Below are 21,355 nucleotides of genomic sequence, written 5' to 3'. Positions count from 1 at the left end.
CTTTTAATTAGTTAAGACTCTTCCTTAAAGAGGTGGTTCACTAGTTAGCATTGCTGGCCACATCGCTAGAACTTCAGAAACAAGGCTTCTCTCAAATACTTTTGTGTTGGCAATAGTGCCTGTGAGCGGCGCTATTGCGGTCCGCTCATCCCCATCACGTGACCCTCCCCCCCCCAAAGCTCTGTGACCTCTGAGATCTGTTGATGTCACGTCAACTTCCAGTTGACCTGACATCACTGAGGCAGGCCCCAGTGTCCGTGAGTGACTGTGAGGTGGGCGGCGTTTCACCGCTCATCACAGCCCAGCATCGCTCCTGCTTGCGGCGCTCTGCAGCGAACGAGAGAGTGCACGACATGCTGGGCTGTGACAAGCGGTGAAACGCTGCCCACAGTTACTCAGGAAGACTGCGGCCCGCCTCAGTTGACGTGACATCGCTGGACATCAGAGGTCACAAAGCCCTGGGGTCATGTTATGGGGATGAGCAGACTGCAATATTGCGGCTCAGAGGCATTATCGCCAACACAAGGTATTTGAGAGAAGCCTTGTTTCTGTACGTTATATCGATGTGGCTTGAAAAACTAAGTAGTGGACCACCCCTTTAATCTCCTTTTTCATTGATCCTATTTTGTTTCCCATATAATATAAATGGTAAGAGGTTGGCCCTGTCCCCTCTCCTCCTTTATCACTGGTGTGTGACAGCTAGACCTCGTTCAGACTTTTACTATTACTTTATGCTTTATCTATGTTTTTCACAGACCATGTACCAATATATGCAATGGGTATGTTCACATTCTAAGGGGTTTTTTTTGTTTTTATTTTTTTAAGAAAAGATGTCTCCGTTCTTGATCTGATTTGCAGATGAAACTCATCAATTAAAGTGAATTAATCCATGAAATAAACTGATAGCGCTCGCATGTCAGCAGTGTGTCTTCCGAATTCTGTCCGTTGATTGCTACTCTGTGTACCCCTATACCCCAGCATGTCCCCCACCAGAGTAGGCTGCTGGTTAGAAAATGTCAGTGCTAAGTACAATGCATACAACACTGTTGTTATTTGTTTGATATTGTTTAGATATGTATATAATTTTCTTCTTCTCCACAGTTCTCTAGGTGTCCGCTATTTTACCTATGGGATCCTCTTTGGATGTGGCTCCTCCTTTGCTTTCCAGCCCTCACTGGTCATTCTTGGTCATTATTTCAAGAAGCGCCTTGGTCTTGTGAATGGCATTGTGGCTGGGGGCAGTTGTGTGTTCACTATATGCTTTCCTTTTATGCTGAAGACAATTGGTAAAGCTATCGGATTGGCACATACTTTTCAAGTGCTCAGCGTTTTCATGTTCATCCAGATTTTCCTGTCGCTGACCTTTAAGCCACTTCTGCCACCCCCGGTAGATGTTAAAGAGAATTTGGCAGGAAGGAGCAAGACCCAGCAGTATCTGGCACATGCGCGGAAGTATTTCAGCATGCAAGTATTCAGGAAGAAGACCTACAGAATCTGGGCATGTGGTATTGCTACAACGGTTTTGGGGTATTTTGTTCCCTATGTACACCTGGTACGTAAATGTCACAAATGGTCTAAATGTATGTCACCGCCATGCACCTGCTATAGTAGCTGACATAGTAATAGTCTCTGGAGCAGCGCTCCCGCTTCACCACTGCCTGTTAGCATGCACTTTGTCTGATACTACAGCAGAGACACCTCGGCCCCTGTGTTCTGCTTATAGAAAGCTAGCAGTAGCATTGCTGCAAGAGGTAGTGCAAATTGATTTGCAGGACCCATGTCGGCAATCTGTGGTCACTGGACGGGAGCCCTGAGAACTGCCTCTCACCTGACGACACCCGTGGCTCTTCTTGTAAAAACAGCCGGGGAAACCATGTGGCTGAAGAACTGGGAGCTGCAAATCAATTCACACCAACTGTAAATTGCCAATCTTTCACTCCTGTGTGATCTATCGTATACTAAACTCATTTACTATAAAAAAAAAAAAAAAAGAGGTAATAAAATATATTATGCAGAAGTCACAACTTCACTATGAAAGTCAATGCTACAAAGTATTTGTTTACTGGTTTTCTGTTCTTTTAGATAAAGTTTGTGGAGCAGAAATTTGAGAACAACTCTAAGGAATGGATACTGTTGGTGTGCATTGGAGCAGCATCTGGCGTTGGGCGACTTGCATCTGGCAAAATTGGTGACTGCATTCCTGGTCTAAAGAAGATTTACTTGCAGGTATTGGCGTTAATAAAGTTTTAGGAAGTATATTGGCACCTTACATTAAGTTTTTATGAGTAGCCACAATAATAATGTATAAGTGGCAGCTGCCTAGTACACCGTTTCCCAAGAGTCATGCATTGGAAATTGGAGTTCCCTGGAACGTGGCAGCAGTAGGACTTGTTACTTCCAGAACAGGGATGGAAAACGAATTTCAGCCTCTTCATAAATGCTTGGCAAACAGTCATGTCAGCCAGAATATAGCACTAGGCAAGAATTTCCGAAGCTCTTAACTTACCCTACATCAATGTTGTAATGGCAGCATAGTTCCTTCCACTGCCTTCCTAAAATTAAGGAGAAAAACAGGTTTTTTGCCGCGCTGAAAACCACGAACATCAATGTCATAAAACAATGTTCTTTTTATTGAAGTAATTCCAACGCGTTTCAGAGACTCATCTGTCTCCTTCCTCAGGGAAAAAGACTTCTTTTTTCCCTGAGGAAGGAGACAGATGAGTCTCTGAAACGCGTTGGCATTACTTCAATAACAAGAACATTGTTTTTATGACATTGATGTTCGTGGTTTTCAGCGCGGCAAAAAACCTGTTTTTCTCCAGATTTTTTTTTTCCTTGATACCCCGCTCTGAAACGGGGCCGCTGCTGGACCGCTAAGGCTCTCATTTACGTCTATGAAGGGGTTGTGACTGGCACAACCCGATCAGGTTTGTGCACTACTCCTTTACTCTTCTACCCAGTAAATCGGGTAAGACCCTATTGCGCCTTTTTCTCTCCCATATTACAGCTCTTTCTAAAATTAAATCATCACCTGCTGATCAGATAGGTACTAATTGTCTGACTTTTGACCCCTAGGGATGGGGTGCTGTGTACCCTGGTTTTATAGAATAGCGGTCAAGCTTGCAGGTATCCCCTTTTTTCAGTGTCTATAGGGCTGATTTACTGTAGATTGCCGCTGTCACGATTACTGTGGGATAGTGGGAAACCTGGGTCCTAAGATGTCCCTCGAGCTAGAGGGCCCTATGTTATCCTTAATCTTAAGGATACTCCTGAAGGTGGAGATGCCTGAGTCTCCTTCCTGACCAGTCCTGATCTGATTTCCCCCTCCCCCCAGGGAGAGACGGGACAGTAGTCTGATGAAACCACAGATAAAGACAGACAAGGGAAAACCAAAACTCTGTCACACCGCAGACACACACACAAAGGTTAAGACCATAAGAGTTTCAGGAGGAAACACAAAAGCAGGAGGGAAGCTACAAAACAACGGGTAAATGCAACAATCACATCAAGTAATAAGCACCACTTTCTCCAGAAAATGTGGGAAACCCACACTTCAGAGACCAACAAAAAACAAACTATAGCTGGCATGTGTGGAAGGATTCAACAAGAATAAATAGGAGCAGAGCAGATGTGATAGGTCTCCCCACAACATGTAATCAAAGGGGCAAGCAAACAAGCAGAAATTAACTCTTGCTGGCCTGTTGATGAATTCGCGCACAGCAGGTTGACGCCCGAGTCTCCCTGATTTGATTCCAGGCACCAGAGAAACCATTGGGCGGAGTGTCAAAATCTGCAATCTAAACAGATCCCAACGCCGCCATGACAGTCGATGAAGTTTGTGCAAAACTTTGTGTGACAGCTGCACACCGTACTCTGCTGTCACTCCCATAGACCTTGAATGCATGCACGCTCTACCGTGGGTACTCGTTCAAACGTGATCATATTTACTGTGGATACCTGATAAGGTTTGGGTTTTTTTTGGGAAAGCCACTTTAGCTGCAGGGCTACTAAGAATTTATTTTAAGGTTCTTCTCATCATATATGGTGCTTGCACATTGCCTTGACCGCCACTAACCCTGAGAATGAAGCTTTATTACAGTGTCTCCTTTTACCGCTTTACTCTTCATGGCGGCCATTACCCCCACGTGTTGTGCAGGGACCTGCAGCTCTTCATTCTAAGGATTCGTGGCGATCGCAGGGGTGGGACACCCTTTAATATAGTGAAGACCTCCAGCACAGACATATTCCTATGATGTAACACTGGTTAGTTTGGCAGTATTACTTCTATATAGTGTCTTGTTTTGATTTTCTGCATTACGTAACCCTTCTCTATATATTATTGCCCCTTAAGTTGCATTAGAGAGTGAGAGCTTCTGCAGACTGGTGCAAAGTGGTCAGCAGCTTCGCACTTATTTTGCAAAAGAGTAACCGTAGCAACCATGGCTTTTTTTTTTCTTTTTTTGGGATTCTGGTGCAGATCAGGATAATGAGTCATCCTGACATTACAGATGTCAGCGGCTGCCCTTGAACATTTGTTCCTTCACAAGCAATGTGTCAACATTTACTTTCTGTACTTTTCATGACACAGGATCATATAGGTTGTATGTATATATATATTATTTTGGAAAGCTAGCTAGTTACAGACGGGATCAGTTATCTGCAGGGTATTTAGAAAGCTGGGTGATTGTTTGAGCTGCTGCTTATCAATGTCCTCAGAATCAAAATCCCATGCAGCGTTAGATCCAGTCTGCTGATCTCCTTATCATGTCTTCTGTATCATGGGAATGATATAAGAACCCCTGCTGATTCCATAACATGTGTAACCTTGGTGCGCGACTTAAGGTACCGTCACACTAAGCAACTTACCAGCGATCCCAACAACGATAGGGATCGCTGGTAAGTTGCTAGGAGGTTGCTGGTGAGCTGTCACACTGCGACGCTCCAGCGATCCCACCAGCAACCTGACCTGGCAGGGATCGCTGGAGCGTCACTACACGAGTTGCTGGTGAGCTCACCAGCAACCAGTGACCAGCCCCCAGCGCCGCGTGGAAGATGCTGCGCTTGGTAACTAAGGTAAATATCGGTAACCAACCCGATATTTACCTTGGTTACCACTGCACGGAGCTACACGTGCAGAGAGCAGGGAGCAGCGCACACTTAGCGCTGGCTCCTTGCTCTCCTAGCTACAGCACACATCGGGTTAATTACCCGATGTATGCTGCAGCTACATGTGCACAGAGCAGGGAGCAGCGCACACTGAGCGCTGGCTCCTTGCTCTCCTACTTACAGCACACATCAGGTTAATTAACCCGATGTGTCCTGCAGCTAGCTACATGTGCACAGAGCAGGGAGCAGCGCACACTGAGCGCTGGCTCCCTGCTCTCCTACTTACAGCACACATCAGGTTAATTAACCCGATGTGTCCTGCAGCTAGCTACATGTCATGTGCACAGAGCAGGAGCCGGCAGCACAGGCAGTGAGAGCGGGGGAGGCTGGTATCAAAGGTAAATATCGGGTAACCAAGGACAGGGCTTCTTGGTTACCCGATGTTTACATTGGTTACCAGCCTCTGCAGAAGCCGGCTCCTGCTGCCTGCACATTTAGTTGTTGCTGTCTCGCTGTCACACACAGCGATCTGTGCTTCACATCAGGTTAATTAACCCGATGTGTCCTGCAGCTAGCTACATGTGCACAGAGCAGGGAGCAGCGCACACTGAGCGCTGGCTCCCTGCTCTCCTACTTACAGCACACATCAGGTTAATTAACCCGATGTGTCCTGCAGCTAGCTACATGTCATGTGCACAGAGCAGGAGCCGGCAGCACAGGCAGTGAGAGCGGGGGAGGCTGGTATCAAAGGTAAATATCGGGTAACCAAGGACAGGGCTTCTTGGTTACCCGATGTTTACATTGGTTACCAGCCTCTGCAGAAGCCGGCTCCTGCTGCCTGCACATTTAGTTGTTGCTGTCTCGCTGTCACACACAGCGATCTGTGCTTCACATCAGGTTAATTAACCCGATGTGTCCTGCAGCTAGCTACATGTGCACAGAGCAGGGAGCAGCGCACACTGAGCGCTGGCTCCCTGCTCTCCTACTTACAGCACACATCAGGTTAATTAACCCGATGTGTCCTGCAGCTAGCTACATGTCATGTGCACAGAGCAGGAGCCGGCAGCACAGGCAGTGAGAGCGGGGGAGGCTGGTATCAAAGGTAAATATCGGGTAACCAAGGACAGGGCTTCTTGGTTACCCGATGTTTACATTGGTTACCAGCCTCTGCAGAAGCCGGCTCCTGCTGCCTGCACATTTAGTTGTTGCTGTCTCGCTGTCACACACAGCGATCTGTGCTTCACAGCAGGACAGCAACAACTAAAAAATGGCCCAGGACATTCAGCAACAACCAACGACCTCACAGCAGGGGCCAGGTTGTTGCTGGATGTCACACACAGCAACATCGCTAGCAACGTCACAAAAGTTGTTCGTTAGCAGCGATGTTGCTAGCGATGTTGCTTAGTGTGACAGGGCCTTTAAAGGGAAACTGGCCAAACATGTGTATTATAGACTCCTCCATGTGCTAAATAAGCCGGTCCCCACTCTCAAGCACCAGTACCTGCTACTCACTTGAGTTATCCTATAGATATGGGGTTAATATGCAGGTTAAAAATGTCCTAACACTGCCTGTCCACTGCATTGAGAGCACCGCTAACCGGAGGAAATGAACTTTATTCCTCCCAGCAGCCTCGAGCTTTCAGTTATAGAGGTGTGGCTTCAGTCACCTTTCAGTACATAGTAAGTGATGGCTGTAATCCCGCCTTAGCTCTGATTGACAGCTGGCTCAATGTTTCATCAGTACAGAGCCATTTATCAGTCGGTGCCGAGGTGCGATTACATGGGATTATAAATGCTACACATAAAATACTCTAAGAAGTATATTAATAAAGATATAACATCAGATATTGGATAAACCAGGCCACACGGCTTTATTCAGAGCTAAATATAATAATGTGTTTTATTAAAACTTATAAGTACACTAATATTCTTGAATCCTTTACAAACAAGACAGCTCATAACTGACTGAAGGCACCTAAATGTACTGCTCAAATAAGCTTAAACCACCCAGCTAAAGGTCAGGCGTTACATCCCTCTAAGGGGTGCTTCACACATAGTGAGATCGCTAGTGAGATCACTGCTGAGTCACAGATTTTGTGACGCAGCAGTGACCTCATTAGCGATCTCTCTGTGTGTGACACTGAGCAGCGATCTGGCCCCTGCTGTGAGATCACTGCTCGTTACACACAGCTCTGGTTCGTTTTTTTGACGTTGCTCTCCCACTATGAAGCACACATCGCTGTGTGTGACAGCGAGAGAGCAACGATCTGAATGAGCAGGGAGCTGGCGTCTGGCAGCCTGCGGTAAGCTGTAACTAAGGTAAATATCGGGTAACCAAGCAAAGCCCTTTCTTGGTTACCCGATATTTACATTAATTACTAGCACCGCCGCTCTCAGGCTGCCAGTGCCGGCTCCCTGCACACGTATCTGGAGTACACATCGGGTAAATAAGCACAGCGGTTTGCTTATTAACCCGATGTGTACTCTGGCTAGGAGTGCAGGGAGCCAGCGATAAGCGGTGTGCACTGGTAACCAAGGTAAATGTCGGGTAACCAAGCCCTTGGTTACCCGATATTTACCTTAGTTACCAAGTGCAGCGTCGCTGGTGGCTGGTCACTGGTGAGATCTGCCTGATTGACAGCTCACCAGCGACCATGTAGCGACGCACCAGCGATCCTGACCAGGTCAGATCGCTGGAGCGTCGCTAAAGTGTGACGGTACCCTAAGAAAGCAAATGCGACAACAATTAGATAGAGAGGGAGGGTGGGTTGGATTTTCAACAGCTTGTTTGGTAAAGTGATCCCACTCAGGACTCCTGGAGGGGCTAAATATGGGTTTTGGTCACATCCCTAAACTGTACAAACAATCCCATTGGGCCCGAAAATTCAGAAGTAACATGTTACTAGAAGTCCTTGTCTGCCCAGAGACGAGAAGCCTGCCAAATCGGTACACTTCTTTAGCACTTGAAACACCAAGAAATATAAGACTGAAACTATAGACTGAAACAACTCACCAACATCATAAACCCATGTGCCCACTGAGCGTATGGCCAGAGTGTTTATCAGCTGCTACCCCCTGTGCACTGAGCGGTGAATAAAGCCACACCCCAGTGACTGAAAGCCAGCGTCTGCTGGGAGACATAGGCCCTGTGCGCACTAGACGTTTTTGCTGCGTTTTTACCGCGTTTTTGTGCTGAAACCGCTGTGACTTTGCTTCCCCAGCAATGTCTGTGGGTTTTCAGAAGCGCTGTCCACACACAGCGTTTTTTTGTAGCTGCGTTTTTCGCAGCATGTCAATTATTTCTGCATTTTTCACTGTGTTTTTCACTCATTGAATGCAGTGCACAAAATTGATGCACCATTGATTCCCGCTGCTGTACATAAGTGGTTACATACCCAATACAAATATAATTACACTGAACAAACTAACAATGATAGAATGGAGAGGGTCTTACGATTGCGGGCTTACATTAGTTAATTACTAGTGGTCGTAACCATGGATACCTAAGCTTCTGCAATGCCCTGCATATGAGGAAAGAGACATGGCTCTATCAAGAGAACAATATTACATTCCTAACTGGAGGTATTTGCTTATATTATTTTATCATTACACCTACTATATATTGAGAGAGGATCTTGGAGATAGTAATAACCCTTTAATTTCCTCCCAGTAGCCAGGCTTTCAGTGCAGTGGCTGCACATATTCAGACCAGTACCTGCAGATTAACCCCATATCCCCCATGTGATATTATTTTTTTTTTTAATTTATAATATATGGTCCCTTTAATTAGTAGCAATACACATAGCCAGGTTTTCGCAGTATAAGATACTATGTAACCTTTCATACACTATTGTTTTTGTTTCATACCAAAGTAAACTATACGCAAAGTAAGATTTTGTGCCTTCTGTCTTGTGTTCCGTGTGAATCTATGAAAAGTGTGAATCGGGCTGAACTTCCAATGGCGGCCAGTACAATTAGATATAAACCAATCGTGTTAATTTGGTACGTGCTTTTTATTTTTATTTTGGCGATGTCCATTTTTATAAATCTAGCACTGGATGATGATGATCTGAAAAATCACCAAATGAAGGGAAGACCTTAGTAGCTATATTCACACATCGTTTCTTGCTTGATTTTGGGGATGTGCAAACCTGTAAATTCCCCTGACTTTGTACACTAATTTGAAGCAGCCGAGGCATTTTTTTTCTACATTTTCCGCCATGTGAAAATGCATTGACAGCAAGTTCATTAATTTGCGCTTTTTGGGTTATCAGTCAACACAATGTTATTTTTGTTTTTTCTTGCCAGGCACGTTTTACCCTGATTTTCACACAAAAAATATTGATAAATACTCTTTGGAGTGGTTAGGCTGCTTTATCCACGGTTTTTGTTAGCCCAGGCAGATTGTTAATATTTCACTTTTATGTGGTGCAGCTGTTGCATTGTAATTTATAGGGTAACATTCATTTCTTTATCCAGAGTTACAGCATAAAGAAGGTCCCTGCTGGATTTTGGAAATGAAGTGCTATGTTTAGCGAGTTTCTTGGCCAGCCAAAGTTTGAGGTTTTATAAGAGGCTGTATAGGTTACAGGAAATTTTATACCGCTGACGTGTAACGGGTCTAGAGCCCAGACCCTATATAACAAGACTTTTAAATCATGACATGTGGGTACAGACAGGAGAATATTTTATTGGTTTTTAAATTTCCTTGAAATAACTGAATATTCATTAAAAGTGAATTTCACGTTGAGAAGGGAGCATAGTGTTATAAATCAGGTCTGTGTATGATGTGACACACAGTGGGCAGGTGTAAAGTCTGTGTACTGCCTTAGGCTGCTTTCACACTACGTTTTTTAACATGCGTTATGAACATTTTTTTTGCTGCAAAAGCGGATCCTGTTTTTCTAAAGAAAAATGCATGCAAACGCATGTGTTATTTTACAGGATCCTGCCACTTGGAAGTTTATAAGCGGGCATTGGAGTCATGTGATCGGGAGTCAGTGGAACAGAACGTGACAGACTGGAAATTCAGATGCCGCTGGGGGAAAAAAAAGAGGACAAAGAGAAAGAGGGGAAGAGAGCGAGAGCAAGAGAGAAAGAGGAGAGAAAGAGAGAGAAAGAGGAGAGAGAGAAGAGGAGGAGAGAGAAGAGGAGGAGAGAGAAGAGGGGGAGAGAGAAGAGGGGGAGAGAGAAGAGGGGGAGAGAGAAGAGGGGGAGGGAGAAGAGGGGGAGGGAGAAGAGGGGGAGGGAGAAGAGGGGGAGAGAGAAGAGGGGGGAGAGAGAAGAGGGGGAGAAGAGGACGAGGGGGAGAAGAGGACGAGGGGGAGAAGAGGACGAGGGGGAGAAGAGGACGAGGGGGAGAAGAGGACGAGGGGGAGAAGAGGACGAGGGGGAGAAGAGGACGAGGGGGAGAAGAGGACGAGGGGGAGAAGAGGACGAGGGGGAGAAGAGGACGAGGGGAGAAGAGGACGAGGGGGAGAAGAGGACGAGGGGGAGAAGAGGACGAGGGGGAGAAGAGGACGAGGGGGAGAAGAGGACGAGGGGGAGAAGAGGACGAGGGGGAGAAGAGGACGAGGGGGAGAAGAGGACGAGGGGAGAGAAGAGGACGAGGGGGAGAAGAGGACGAGGGGGAGAGCAAGAGAGAGCAAGAGAGAGAGCAAGAGAGAGCAAGAGAGAGAGAGAGAGAGCAAGAGAGAGAGAGAGAGAGCAAGAGAGAGAGAGAGAGAGAGAGCAAGAGAGAGAGAGAGAGAGAGAGCAAGAGAGAGAGAGAGAGAGAGAGCAAGAGAGAGAGAGAGAGAGAGAGCAAGAGAGAGAGAGAGAGAGAGAGCAAGAGAGAGAGAGAGAGAGAGAGCAAGAGAGAGAGAGAGAGAGAGAGCAAGAGAGAGAGAGAGAGAGAGAGCAAGAGAGAGAGAGAGAGAGAGAGCAAGAGAGAGAGAGAGAGAGAGAGCAAGAGAGAGAGAGAGAGAGAGAGCAAGAGAGAGAGAGAGAGAGAGAGCAAGAGAGAGAGAGAGAGAGAGCAAGAGAGAGAGAGAGAGAGAGAGCAAGAGAGAGAGAGAGAGAGAGAGCAAGAGAGAGAGAGAGAGAGAGAGCAAGAGAGAGAGAGAGAGAGAGAGAGCAAGAGAGAGAGAGAGAGCAAGAGAGAGAGAGAGAGCAAGAGAGAGAGAGAGAGCAAGAGAGAGAGAGAGAGCAAGAGAGCAAAAGAGAGAGCAAGAGAGCAAAAGAGAGAGCAAGAGAGCAAAAGAGAGAGCAAGAGAGCAAAAGAGAGAGCAAGAGAGCAAAAGAGAGAGCAAGAGAGCAAAAGAGAGAGCAAGAGAGCAAAAGAGAGAGCAAGAGAGCAAAAGAGAGAGCAAGAGAGAGAGGAGAGAGCAAGAGAGAGAGGAGAGAGGGAGAAGAGGACGAGAGAGAGGAGGACGAGAGAGAGGGAGAGACTAACTCACTTTCTGTGGTTTCTGGGCATGCTCAGTACACCAAACAGGATCCTGTCTATCAGCATACCAGCGTTCACATGCGTTTGCGTGCAGTTTTGTCAGGATCCAGCAATTTGCAGTATTTGGACGCAGCTCAAAAATGCTAAAAGTAGCGTTTTTAATCAATGTTAAAAAACTGCAAGTTGCTGGATTCTGACAAAACTGCACGCAAACGCATGTTGAAGCAAGTCCATTGCAAATGCATTGAAATGAAAACGCATTTGTACTGGATCTGCTTTTGCAGCAAAAAAACGTTCAGGACGCATGTTAAAAAAAAACGTAGTGTGAAAGCAGCCTTAGGCTATGTGCCCACGGGAGCTTGCATCTGCGGATTTTGCCGCGGAAAACATGCGGATTTATCTGGATTTTCCAGATAAATCCGCAGGTTTTAGCATGTACAGTCACTCCCAATGTTATCCTATGGGACATGGGGAGTGCTGTGTCCACGCTGCGGAAAGTGCGGCTGACGAACATGCTGCGGATGTCCGCATCCGCACGTATAATTGCATGTCAATTATTCATGCGGAATTACCCGCGGATGTCCCGGCCCTCCACTATGGAGATAGAGGCCGGGACGTCCGCAGGTAATTCGCATGAATGTCCGCATGTTTCCTGCAGCTTTTCCGCTGTAATCTCGCAGCTAAAAATAGCTGCGGACGCCGACTGGCAGCTGCGGGAAACATGCGCTCGTACCTGCGGATACATCCGCAGGTACGAGCCCCCGTGGGCACACAGCCTTAGGCTAGTTTCACACTTGCGTTGCACGGCATCCGTTGCATTGCGTTGTGTGACGGATGCAACGGATGCGTTGCATATAATGGCACAACGGATGGTACAAAACAACGGAAAGCTTTTTTTTTTTCTTTTTTTTCTTCTTTACAGTTTTACCGGCAGCAGACTATTGTGAACGCTCAGCTGATCGCTCTCAAAAGCCGGCTGCCGGGCGCTCAGCTGAGCGCTCTCAAAAGCCGGCTGCCGGGCGCTCAGCTGAGCGCTCTCAAAAGCCGGCTGCCGGGCGCTCAGCTGAGCGCTCTCAACAGCCGGCTGCTGAGCAATCAGCTGAGCGCTCTCAAAAGCCAGCTGCCGGGCGATCAGCTGAGCGCTCTCAAAAGTCGGCTGCCGGGCGATCAGCTGAACGTTCGCTCACCGAGAGACAAAATAAAGTTTCTGTGATTAAAAAAAAAAAAAAGATGAGCATGCGCAGTGCAAAAAAGATGAGCATGCGCAGTGAAAAATAAAGGATTCCGCCGCTCAAAAAACGTTACATGCTGCGTTCCTTCCACCCGGCGGAAGCAACGCAGCGTCGGCCAGCGGAAGCAGCGCAGGTACTTTTGGCACAATCCGTCATCCATACAAGTCTATGGGAAACAGCGGAATCCGTTAACGGATTCAGCTGTTTTCCAAAAGGGCGGATTGCGCCAGAAGGTAATTAACGCAAGTGTGAAAGTACCCTTACTGTCTGTGCGTAATGTATAGACAGGTTCTTTGGTTTTGCAAAAAAAAACTTTCTCCTTAGGGCCAATTCAAAAATCACGTACAAGAAAAACTGCCCTAGTTTCTTTGTTGGCATTTGGTCCAAGTTACACTAATTTATCTCAGAAGAAACAAAAATAAAGTTTCTCTCCTTTCTCCCACCTAGCAGTCAGTGAAAAACAGAGAGCACAGTGATGGCATCCGATTGCTGTCCGTTTTTGTTTTGTTTTTTCACAGACCCATCGTCTTGTATTGCTGATTTTTATCCCACTCTTGGATTAATATGGACACTTTTGCCGTTTTCTGCAGACCACATGTGAACAGCCCCATAGGCTATACTGGTAAATGAAAAAGCCACGTCTAAGGGGGCCCTTATTATTGGTAACATTGCTTGTTTAGACGGTATGCGTAAAGAGAACCAACCATCAGGATTTTCATATATAAAGTAAAGCCAGTGCTATATTGGCGCTAGGATGCTGAATGTAAGCATAGCTTCTGTTCTGAGATTGGAGGTTTTATTACAAGTAATATTTGCAAGTAAAGTTCCAGTAATGCACTGCTATTCGATTGACAGGTGCAACAGGAAGGGAATATGTGGGTTGGGTCTTGCTTATCTATTCCTGCCCCTGTCTTTCTCCCTGGTCTTACTCCCCCTGTTGCCGTCATAGACTTTAATTCCGGCGCCTGCTCATTAGCAGTTATCAGTATTGCAGTAAACTCTTCACTAAGATGGCTTCTGAGTCGGCTCCTGCACATAGCGCTATCTCTGGCGCCATCTTTGTGAAGACTGTTTTCCTTCATTGGACTGATAGATGCGCTATGTGAGGGCGGCACATGCGCCCTTGCATCCTCCGCTCTTGTTGTGACCATGGGAGCGCGCGCGGTCACAACAGAAGTGGAGAACAACCCCAAAATAATCTCACCGGCTTCCTCTGAAGCGTGCGGCTTGTTTTCAGGGTGCAGTCGGTGGTCACATGCAGGAAGCTGATCTTCGCAAGGGTGGTTTCTATTTCTGTTGTGACCACTGCGCTTCCACTATCACAACAAGTAGTGAAAAATTTATATATATATATATATATATATATATATATATATATATATATATATATATATATATATATATATATATATGTGCATACATATATGAAAGACGGGTTTTAGCCGCGCTAAAAAACCACTGTTGGCATGGTACTGATTAAAAATCTTTTATTACAGCATTCCAACGCATTTCAGAGACATAAGCCATCTCCTTCTTCAGGGAAAAGAGAATTTCTATTTTCTTTTTTCTCTTTTTTTTTCTTGTTTCTCTTTTCCCTGAAGAAGGAGACGGCTTATGTCTCTGAAACGCGTTGGAATGCTTTAATAAAAGAGATTTTTAATCAGTACCATGCCAACAGTGGTTTTTTAGCGCGGCTAAAACCCGTCTTTCATATATGTATGCACAATATATATATATAATATTATTATATATATATTATTATATATATATTATTATATATATATTATTATATATATATATATATATATATATATTATTATATATATATTATTATATATATTATATATATATATTATTATATATATTATTATATATATATATTATTATTATTATTATTATTATTATTATATATATATATATATATATATATATATATATATATATATATATATATATATATATATATATATATATATATATAATATTATATATATATGTGTGTGTGTGTATATAATTTTTCACTACGTTTTGCACGGGGCCGCTGCTTGAACCACGCGGACACTCATATGCTCTAAAAGGGGTTGTGACTGGCACAACCTCATCAGGTGAGTGTACCTATCTATATTTCTCCACACGGTTATTACCGGGTAAGACCCTATTGCACCTTTGTTTCCCCTTCTCCAGCAGTTTCTACTGTCACAACAAGAGCTGAGGATGTGAGGGCGTATGCGTCGCCCTTTCATCACGTATCCAATGAATTGAATGGCGGACAATGGAAGGCAGTGACAGCGCTGACGTCAGGAGTGCAGGAAATCGTCACAGCAGGTAATGATCTCATCTAACCTCCTGACAGCAGCGCTCGTCATCCCCTGCAGTGACCTGGGCTGACCTATTGATGTTAGCTCAGGTCACTGCACTACTCTCCCAGCCAATGGGGAACATTCTGTTCTTCATTGACTGGGACAGTGACTATGGTATGGATCATTGTGGGGCCCCCTTATTGGATTACACAGGACCCGGATTTGATTGTTCTTTTCAATAAATTGGTGAAAGAGGGAATGTTTTGGGGAGTGTTTTTTTCAAATAAAACTTTTTTTTTTTTTGTTGTCTATTTTTTTTTTTTTTTTTATTACTGACTGGGTTACTGATGTCAGGTATCTGATAGACGCATGACATCAATAACCCCAGGGCTTGATGCCAGGTGACATTACACATCTGGCATCAACCCCATATATTACCCCGTTTGCCACCACACCAGGGCAACTGGATGAGTTGGGGCAAAGCGCCAGGATTGGCACATCTAATGGATGCACCATTTCTTGGGCGGCTGTAGCCGGCTATTTTTAGGCTGGGGAGTGTCCAATAACAGTGGACTTCCCTAGTCTGAGAATACCAGACCCCAGCTGTCCGCTTTACCTTGGCTGGTGATCCAATTTGGTGTGGGACCCTGTTTTTTTTGTTTTAAATTATTTATTTAATTTAAAGTAACAGCGTGGGGTGCCCTTTGTTTTGGATTACTAGCCAAGGTGAAGCTGCCAGCTGTGGTTTGCAGGCTGCAGCCGTTTGCTTTACCCTAGCTGGCTACAAAAGATAGGGGGGCACCCCACGTCATTTTTTTTTTTTTTTTATTTTTTATTTTTTGGCTAAATACAAGGCTAAGCACCCTTTAGTGCCACATGAAAGTCACTAAAGGGTGCCAGCTTAGAATATGCAGGGGGTGGGACATTATGTGTCTTTCTCATCTATCTATCTATCTATCTATCTGTGTATCCATCTATCTATCCCTCTATTCATTCATTCATTCATCCATCCCTCTGTCTCTATATCTATCTACCTATCCATCTCTATATCTACTCATCTATTTATCTTTCTTGCTGCTTCCGTATTTTGCGGTCCGCAAAAAAAACGGAAGGCACACGGATGACACACAGACCGTATACGGAACGGATGACACACGGATGCATCCGTGAAAAAAACGGACCGTTTTTTGCAGCCCGCAAAAACTGAACGGTCATGTGAATGTAGCCTAAATGACATTTGCACAGGCTCATTAGATGTTTGAATACAAAAAATGTCAGAGTCTTTTGATTACTACTAATATACATGTGACTTACCTGAAACAGGAATTTAGTCTAAAGAGATTGTGATGGAGAAAAAAAAAACATTGCCAAAAATAAAATGTAAAAATTTACACAAAAATTTGACTTGTGCAGTTAGTCATCTTATGATGGCTTCATTTAGAGGAGTTTTCTGCCTGTAGCTTATTTTCATACATGCCTCTAACATCAGGTGCCCTCGTGTGTCTCGCAGCTGTTACTTCTGAGGAGGGCTATTTGGACCCTTTTGTTAATTATTTACCTGTAATTTTTTTAAGGCTGTCCTTCAATTAAAGATTTGGTTGCTTTTTTCAAAGAGATCCAAATTTCTTCTGCTTTTTGAATCTTGAAAACAGCTGTTTCCAGATGGGTGGATGTTCTTGCGGAGGAGAGTGTGACTTTCCTAATGCCTAGTCATGTTTCCAGACTCTATGGGTCAGTGGCTACTCTGTAGGCAGATGGCACTGATTAGAGTTTTTTCTCTAATCAGTACCATCTGCACTGATTAGAGGAAAAAAAAAGTATGTAAATTTACTATCTTGCAGAATTTTTTTTTAAATTCTGCAAGATAGTAAATTTACATACTTTTTTGGAACAATGCCTCCATACTAGCTGGGTCTCTCCAATGAATAAAGACAAACCATGAATATATAAATATGCCCACCGTGCATTCAAATGTCTCCGATCCTTTGGTACTCTGTAGGCCGGTTCTTGTCATGCTTCCCGGTTTATGTTGGAATGTATAAGTAAATTGTCTTTTACCTTGCTGTCATTATACTTTGTTCTGGTTGCAACCAGGTGAAATCCATTCAAGTACTGCTGAATTACTGATGATCCAGCTAGAGAGGTTTTTTTCTCTCTTGAGAACAGGGCACCTCTAGGCCTCCTTCGAGCTATGGTGTCCTAAAAAAGTAAAAATATTGAGGACAGCGTACCTTCGTGTCTGTCTCACCCTCCTTATTCCATATCCTTCTTAAAGGGAATCTATCGGCAGGATTTCACAACCCAAACTATTTACATGTGAATGTAGACAAGTCCAGCAATACTGACTTGGCCAGACCGTGCCTCCATTACTGAGAAATCTGCTTTTGAATTGATATGCAAATGAGGCTGAAGGACAGTGGTAGATTTGAAGACTCTGTGACTCTGGCTATATTTGTCACCCAGCGCATACCTCTTTTAGCTTGATCCACAGCAGATTTAGACTAAGTTCACACACTGCTTTTTTTTTGACGCTGCGTTTTTTGCTCACTGCATTTTTATGTGTTTTTTATCAGTGAACAATGCAATTAAAGATTGTTCAAAAAAAAAAAAAGGTCTGATGTCATTTCTAGAGTTGAGCGCGGTTCGTGGTTCTCCAGTTCTAGGCTCGAGTGATTTTGGGGGCTGTTCGAGATCGAACTAGAACTCGAGCTTTTTGCAAAAGCTCGATAGTTCTAGATACGTTCAAGAACGGTTCTAGCAGCAAAAAGCAGGGCTTTTTACAGCTACAGTGTGCAGGAGCCATCGCTGGCAGCCTGCCAGAAGCTGGTAACCAAGATAAACATCGGGTATCCAACCAAAGCGCTTTGGTTAGTAACCCGATGTTTATCCTAGTTACGTGCAGGAAGCCCACACTTCCCCGCTCAGCTCGCTCCGCCCCCTCCTGCCCGCGGCATGTACACACACATACACACATACACACATACACACACACACACACACACACACACACACACACACACACATGGTCCCGCTCGGCTTACCTGCGGTGATGAAGTCCCGCCATCCCGACCTCAGCGCTGTCACTGTCCTCCATGGCCGCCGATTGTCACATCACCTTCTCTCGCTTCCGACCCGAGATTGACTAGCGGTGATGTCACGGGCCTCTCGTGATGCTTGGCTGTGAAGGCGCCGGTCATTGAACTCAGTGACAGGGGCTGTCAGTGTGCTGGAGATCAGCGCAGGTAATGTACCTCGCTGACAGCAGCACTTCTCATCCCCTGCAGTGACCTGGGCTGACCCATTGATGTTAGCTCAGGTCACTGCACTGCTCTCCCAGCCAATGGGGAACATCCTGCTCTTCATTGACTGGGACAGTGTGGATCGTCATGGCAACCCCTTGGATTACACCAGACCTGGATTTGTTTTTCTTTCTAATAAATTGGTTAAAGAGGGAATGTTTTGGGGAGTGTTTTTTTCAAATAAAAATGTATTTGTCTTCTATTTTTTTTTATTACTGACTGGGTTGGTGATGTCGGGTATCTGATAGACGCCTGACCTCACCAACCCCAGGGCTTGATGCCAGGTGACATTACACATCTGGTATTAACCCCATATATTACCCCGTTTGCCACCGCACCAGGGCGCGGGATGAGCTGGGGCAAAGCACCAGGATTGGCGCATCTAATGGATGCGCCACTTCTGGGGCGGCTGCGGCCTGCTATTTTTAGGCTGGGGAGAGTCCAATACCATGGACCTCCTTAGTCTGAGAATATCAGACCACAGCTGTCTGCTTTACCTTGGCTGGTGATCCAATTTTGGGGGGACCCCTACGTGTTTTTTTTTTTTTTTTTAATTATTTATTTCATTTAAAATAACAGCGTGGGGTGCCCTCAGTTTTGGATCACCAGCGAAGGTGAGGTTGCCAGCTGTGGTCTGCAGGCTGCAGCCGTCTGCTTTACCCTAGCTGGCTACAAAAATAGGGGAACCTACGTCATTTTTTTTTTTTCATTTTTTTGGCTAAATACAAAGCTAAGCACCCCTTAGTGCCACATGAAAGGCACCAAAGGGTGCAAAATTACAAAATGCAGGAGAGTGGGACATTATGTGTCTTTCTGCCATTATAATGACAGAAAAGACTGATATGAAGTGCACAAGCACAAGAAAATCACCAGAGCGCTCTACGCTGTGAAAAGCAGTAGAAAATGGCACTGGAGTGAACATGTGACCGCCTCATGTAGGATGAAGCTATGGATCCTGGGTAAATTTATGCATTTACCCTCATTCAGTTTTTTTGCAGTACACAAAAAAAACGGAAGGCACACGGATGACAAACAGATGACATACGGACCGTCTACGGAACGGAAACGGATGCCACACGGATGCACCCGTGAAAAAAACGGACTGTTTTTTGCAGACCACAAAAATGGATCGTCGTGTTAATGTAGCCTTATTCTGATCTGCCGTTTATAAACAGCAGGCAGAAATAAGTGAATAACGCCCCCCAGCGTCAGAAAATCTCCGGGGTTTCATGGCTAGCTGAGACCCTGGAGATCATGATTCAGAACGGTTTTTCCGGTCCCTGCTCACGTGATCACAGGTATACACCATACACCGATGATCACGTTACAGTAAATGACACGCCGGTAAAAAATTATTTATCTCCCATCTGGCATGAACAAACACTTCTCCACTTCTTCTCCACTTCTTCTCCACTTCTTCTCCACTTCTTCTCCACTTTTTCTCCACTTTTTCTCCACTTTTTCTCCACTTTTTCTCCACTTTTTCTCCACTTTTTCTCCACTTTTTCTCCACTTTTTCTCCGTTCTTTTTCTATGGTCGGTCTACCCATTAGCTCTGCCATGCATAGTGTAGCTCTACACCTACTACACATGTTACTTTATGATTGACATCTCTTTCGTACCAGAGCTGTCTAAGCCTACTCTGACCCCATATTTGTCATTACTATATTGTCCTTGTACTGTATTATGACATTTGTATCATGTGTTTCATTTCTTGCTGTGTTGCAATTTTTTTGCTGCATCCCAATTGTACCTCTACATTGTTCGAGTTTATGTTATTGTTCTCTCACTCTTATGTGATACTGATTATTGTCATTTTTCATGATTACATGCAGATAAGTCCAATCTGACGAAGGCTCAGGCCGAAACGTCATTTGTAACTTGTTTTGGACAAAAACATATATGCTTATGGAAAAACAATTTTTCTTAATACTGACCAATAAAGAGTGATTTTGCATTACTATCCGTTGTGACTTACTGACTTAGTCTGGGAGATTTAGAGTGCCGAGGTTACTCACTAATTTTATCTATTATTACCTCTGAGCACCTATATACCAGTGAGCAGAGCTTCCTCTACAGTAGTTCTCCTGATTAGGCATGCCCTTACCTCATGAGCAGGGCATTGCAGCTTTGGTAGCAACCATTACGACATGGACTCTGCTGCTGTGGACCCGGGGAGAGTGAGTGCAGATTCATTGCACCCACACTCCTCACATGAAGGGTCCGCACTCCTAGAAAATGGGAGATACGTTCCCTGAGTGTCTCCCCCCACATATTCTAGACGGTCCAGAGTCGTCGTGGGACCCCTTTATTTTTTTTCTTACAATAAATTGGTGAAAGAGGAAATGTTTTGGGGACTGTTTTTTCAAATAAATTTCTTTTGTCGATTTTTTGTTAGTACTGACAGTTTATGATGTTGGGTATCTAATAGATGCCATGACATCACAAACTGCTGGGCTTGATCTCAGGTGACTTTACAGCTAGTATCAACCCAATTTATTACCCCGTTTGCCACTGCACCAGGGAACGGGATGAGCTGGGGTGAAGCGCCAGGATTGGCGCATCTAGTGGATGCGCCACGTCTGGGGTGCCTGCGGCCTGCTATTTTTAGGCTGTGAAGGCCCAATAACTATGGACCTTCCCACCCTGAGAATACCAGACCACAGCTGTCCGCTTTACCTTGGCTGGTGATCCAATTTGGAGGGGACCCTACTTTTTTTGTGTAATTATTATTATTTATAAAATAATTATAAAAAAAGAGCCTGGGGGGACCTCCACATTGGATCCCCAACCACGGTAAAGCTGCCAGCTGTGGTTTTCAGGCTACAGAAGTCTGCTTTACCCTAGCTGGCTATCAAAAATGGGGGGACCCAACGTCATTTTTTTTTTAACTATTTTTTTAAATAGAAAAAATTAATGGGCTTCCCTGTATTTTGATTGCCAACCAAGGTAACGACAGGCAGATGGGGGTGGCAACCCATAGCTGTCTGC

General features: G+C 44.8%; 1 protein-coding gene across 1 annotated transcript in view; it reads left to right on the top strand.

The window, feature by feature from the left end:
• Positions 1-21,355, top strand: part of SLC16A2 (solute carrier family 16 member 2) — a 243,117-nt gene that overhangs the window by 206,788 nt on the left and 14,974 nt on the right. The window contains exons 3-4 of the mRNA XM_075323867.1: positions 1,102-1,552; positions 2,083-2,226. Coding sequence (XP_075179982.1) covers positions 1,102-1,552; positions 2,083-2,226 — 595 coding nt within the window. The remainder of the gene's footprint in view (positions 1-1,101; positions 1,553-2,082; positions 2,227-21,355) is intronic.

Source organism: Anomaloglossus baeobatrachus, chromosome 9 (genome assembly GCF_048569485.1).
Source record: "Anomaloglossus baeobatrachus isolate aAnoBae1 chromosome 9, aAnoBae1.hap1, whole genome shotgun sequence".
Lineage (NCBI taxonomy): Eukaryota > Metazoa > Chordata > Amphibia > Anura > Aromobatidae > Anomaloglossus > Anomaloglossus baeobatrachus.
Note: the sequence above shows the minus strand (reverse complement) of the source record. Positions and strands in the feature narration are given on the sequence as shown.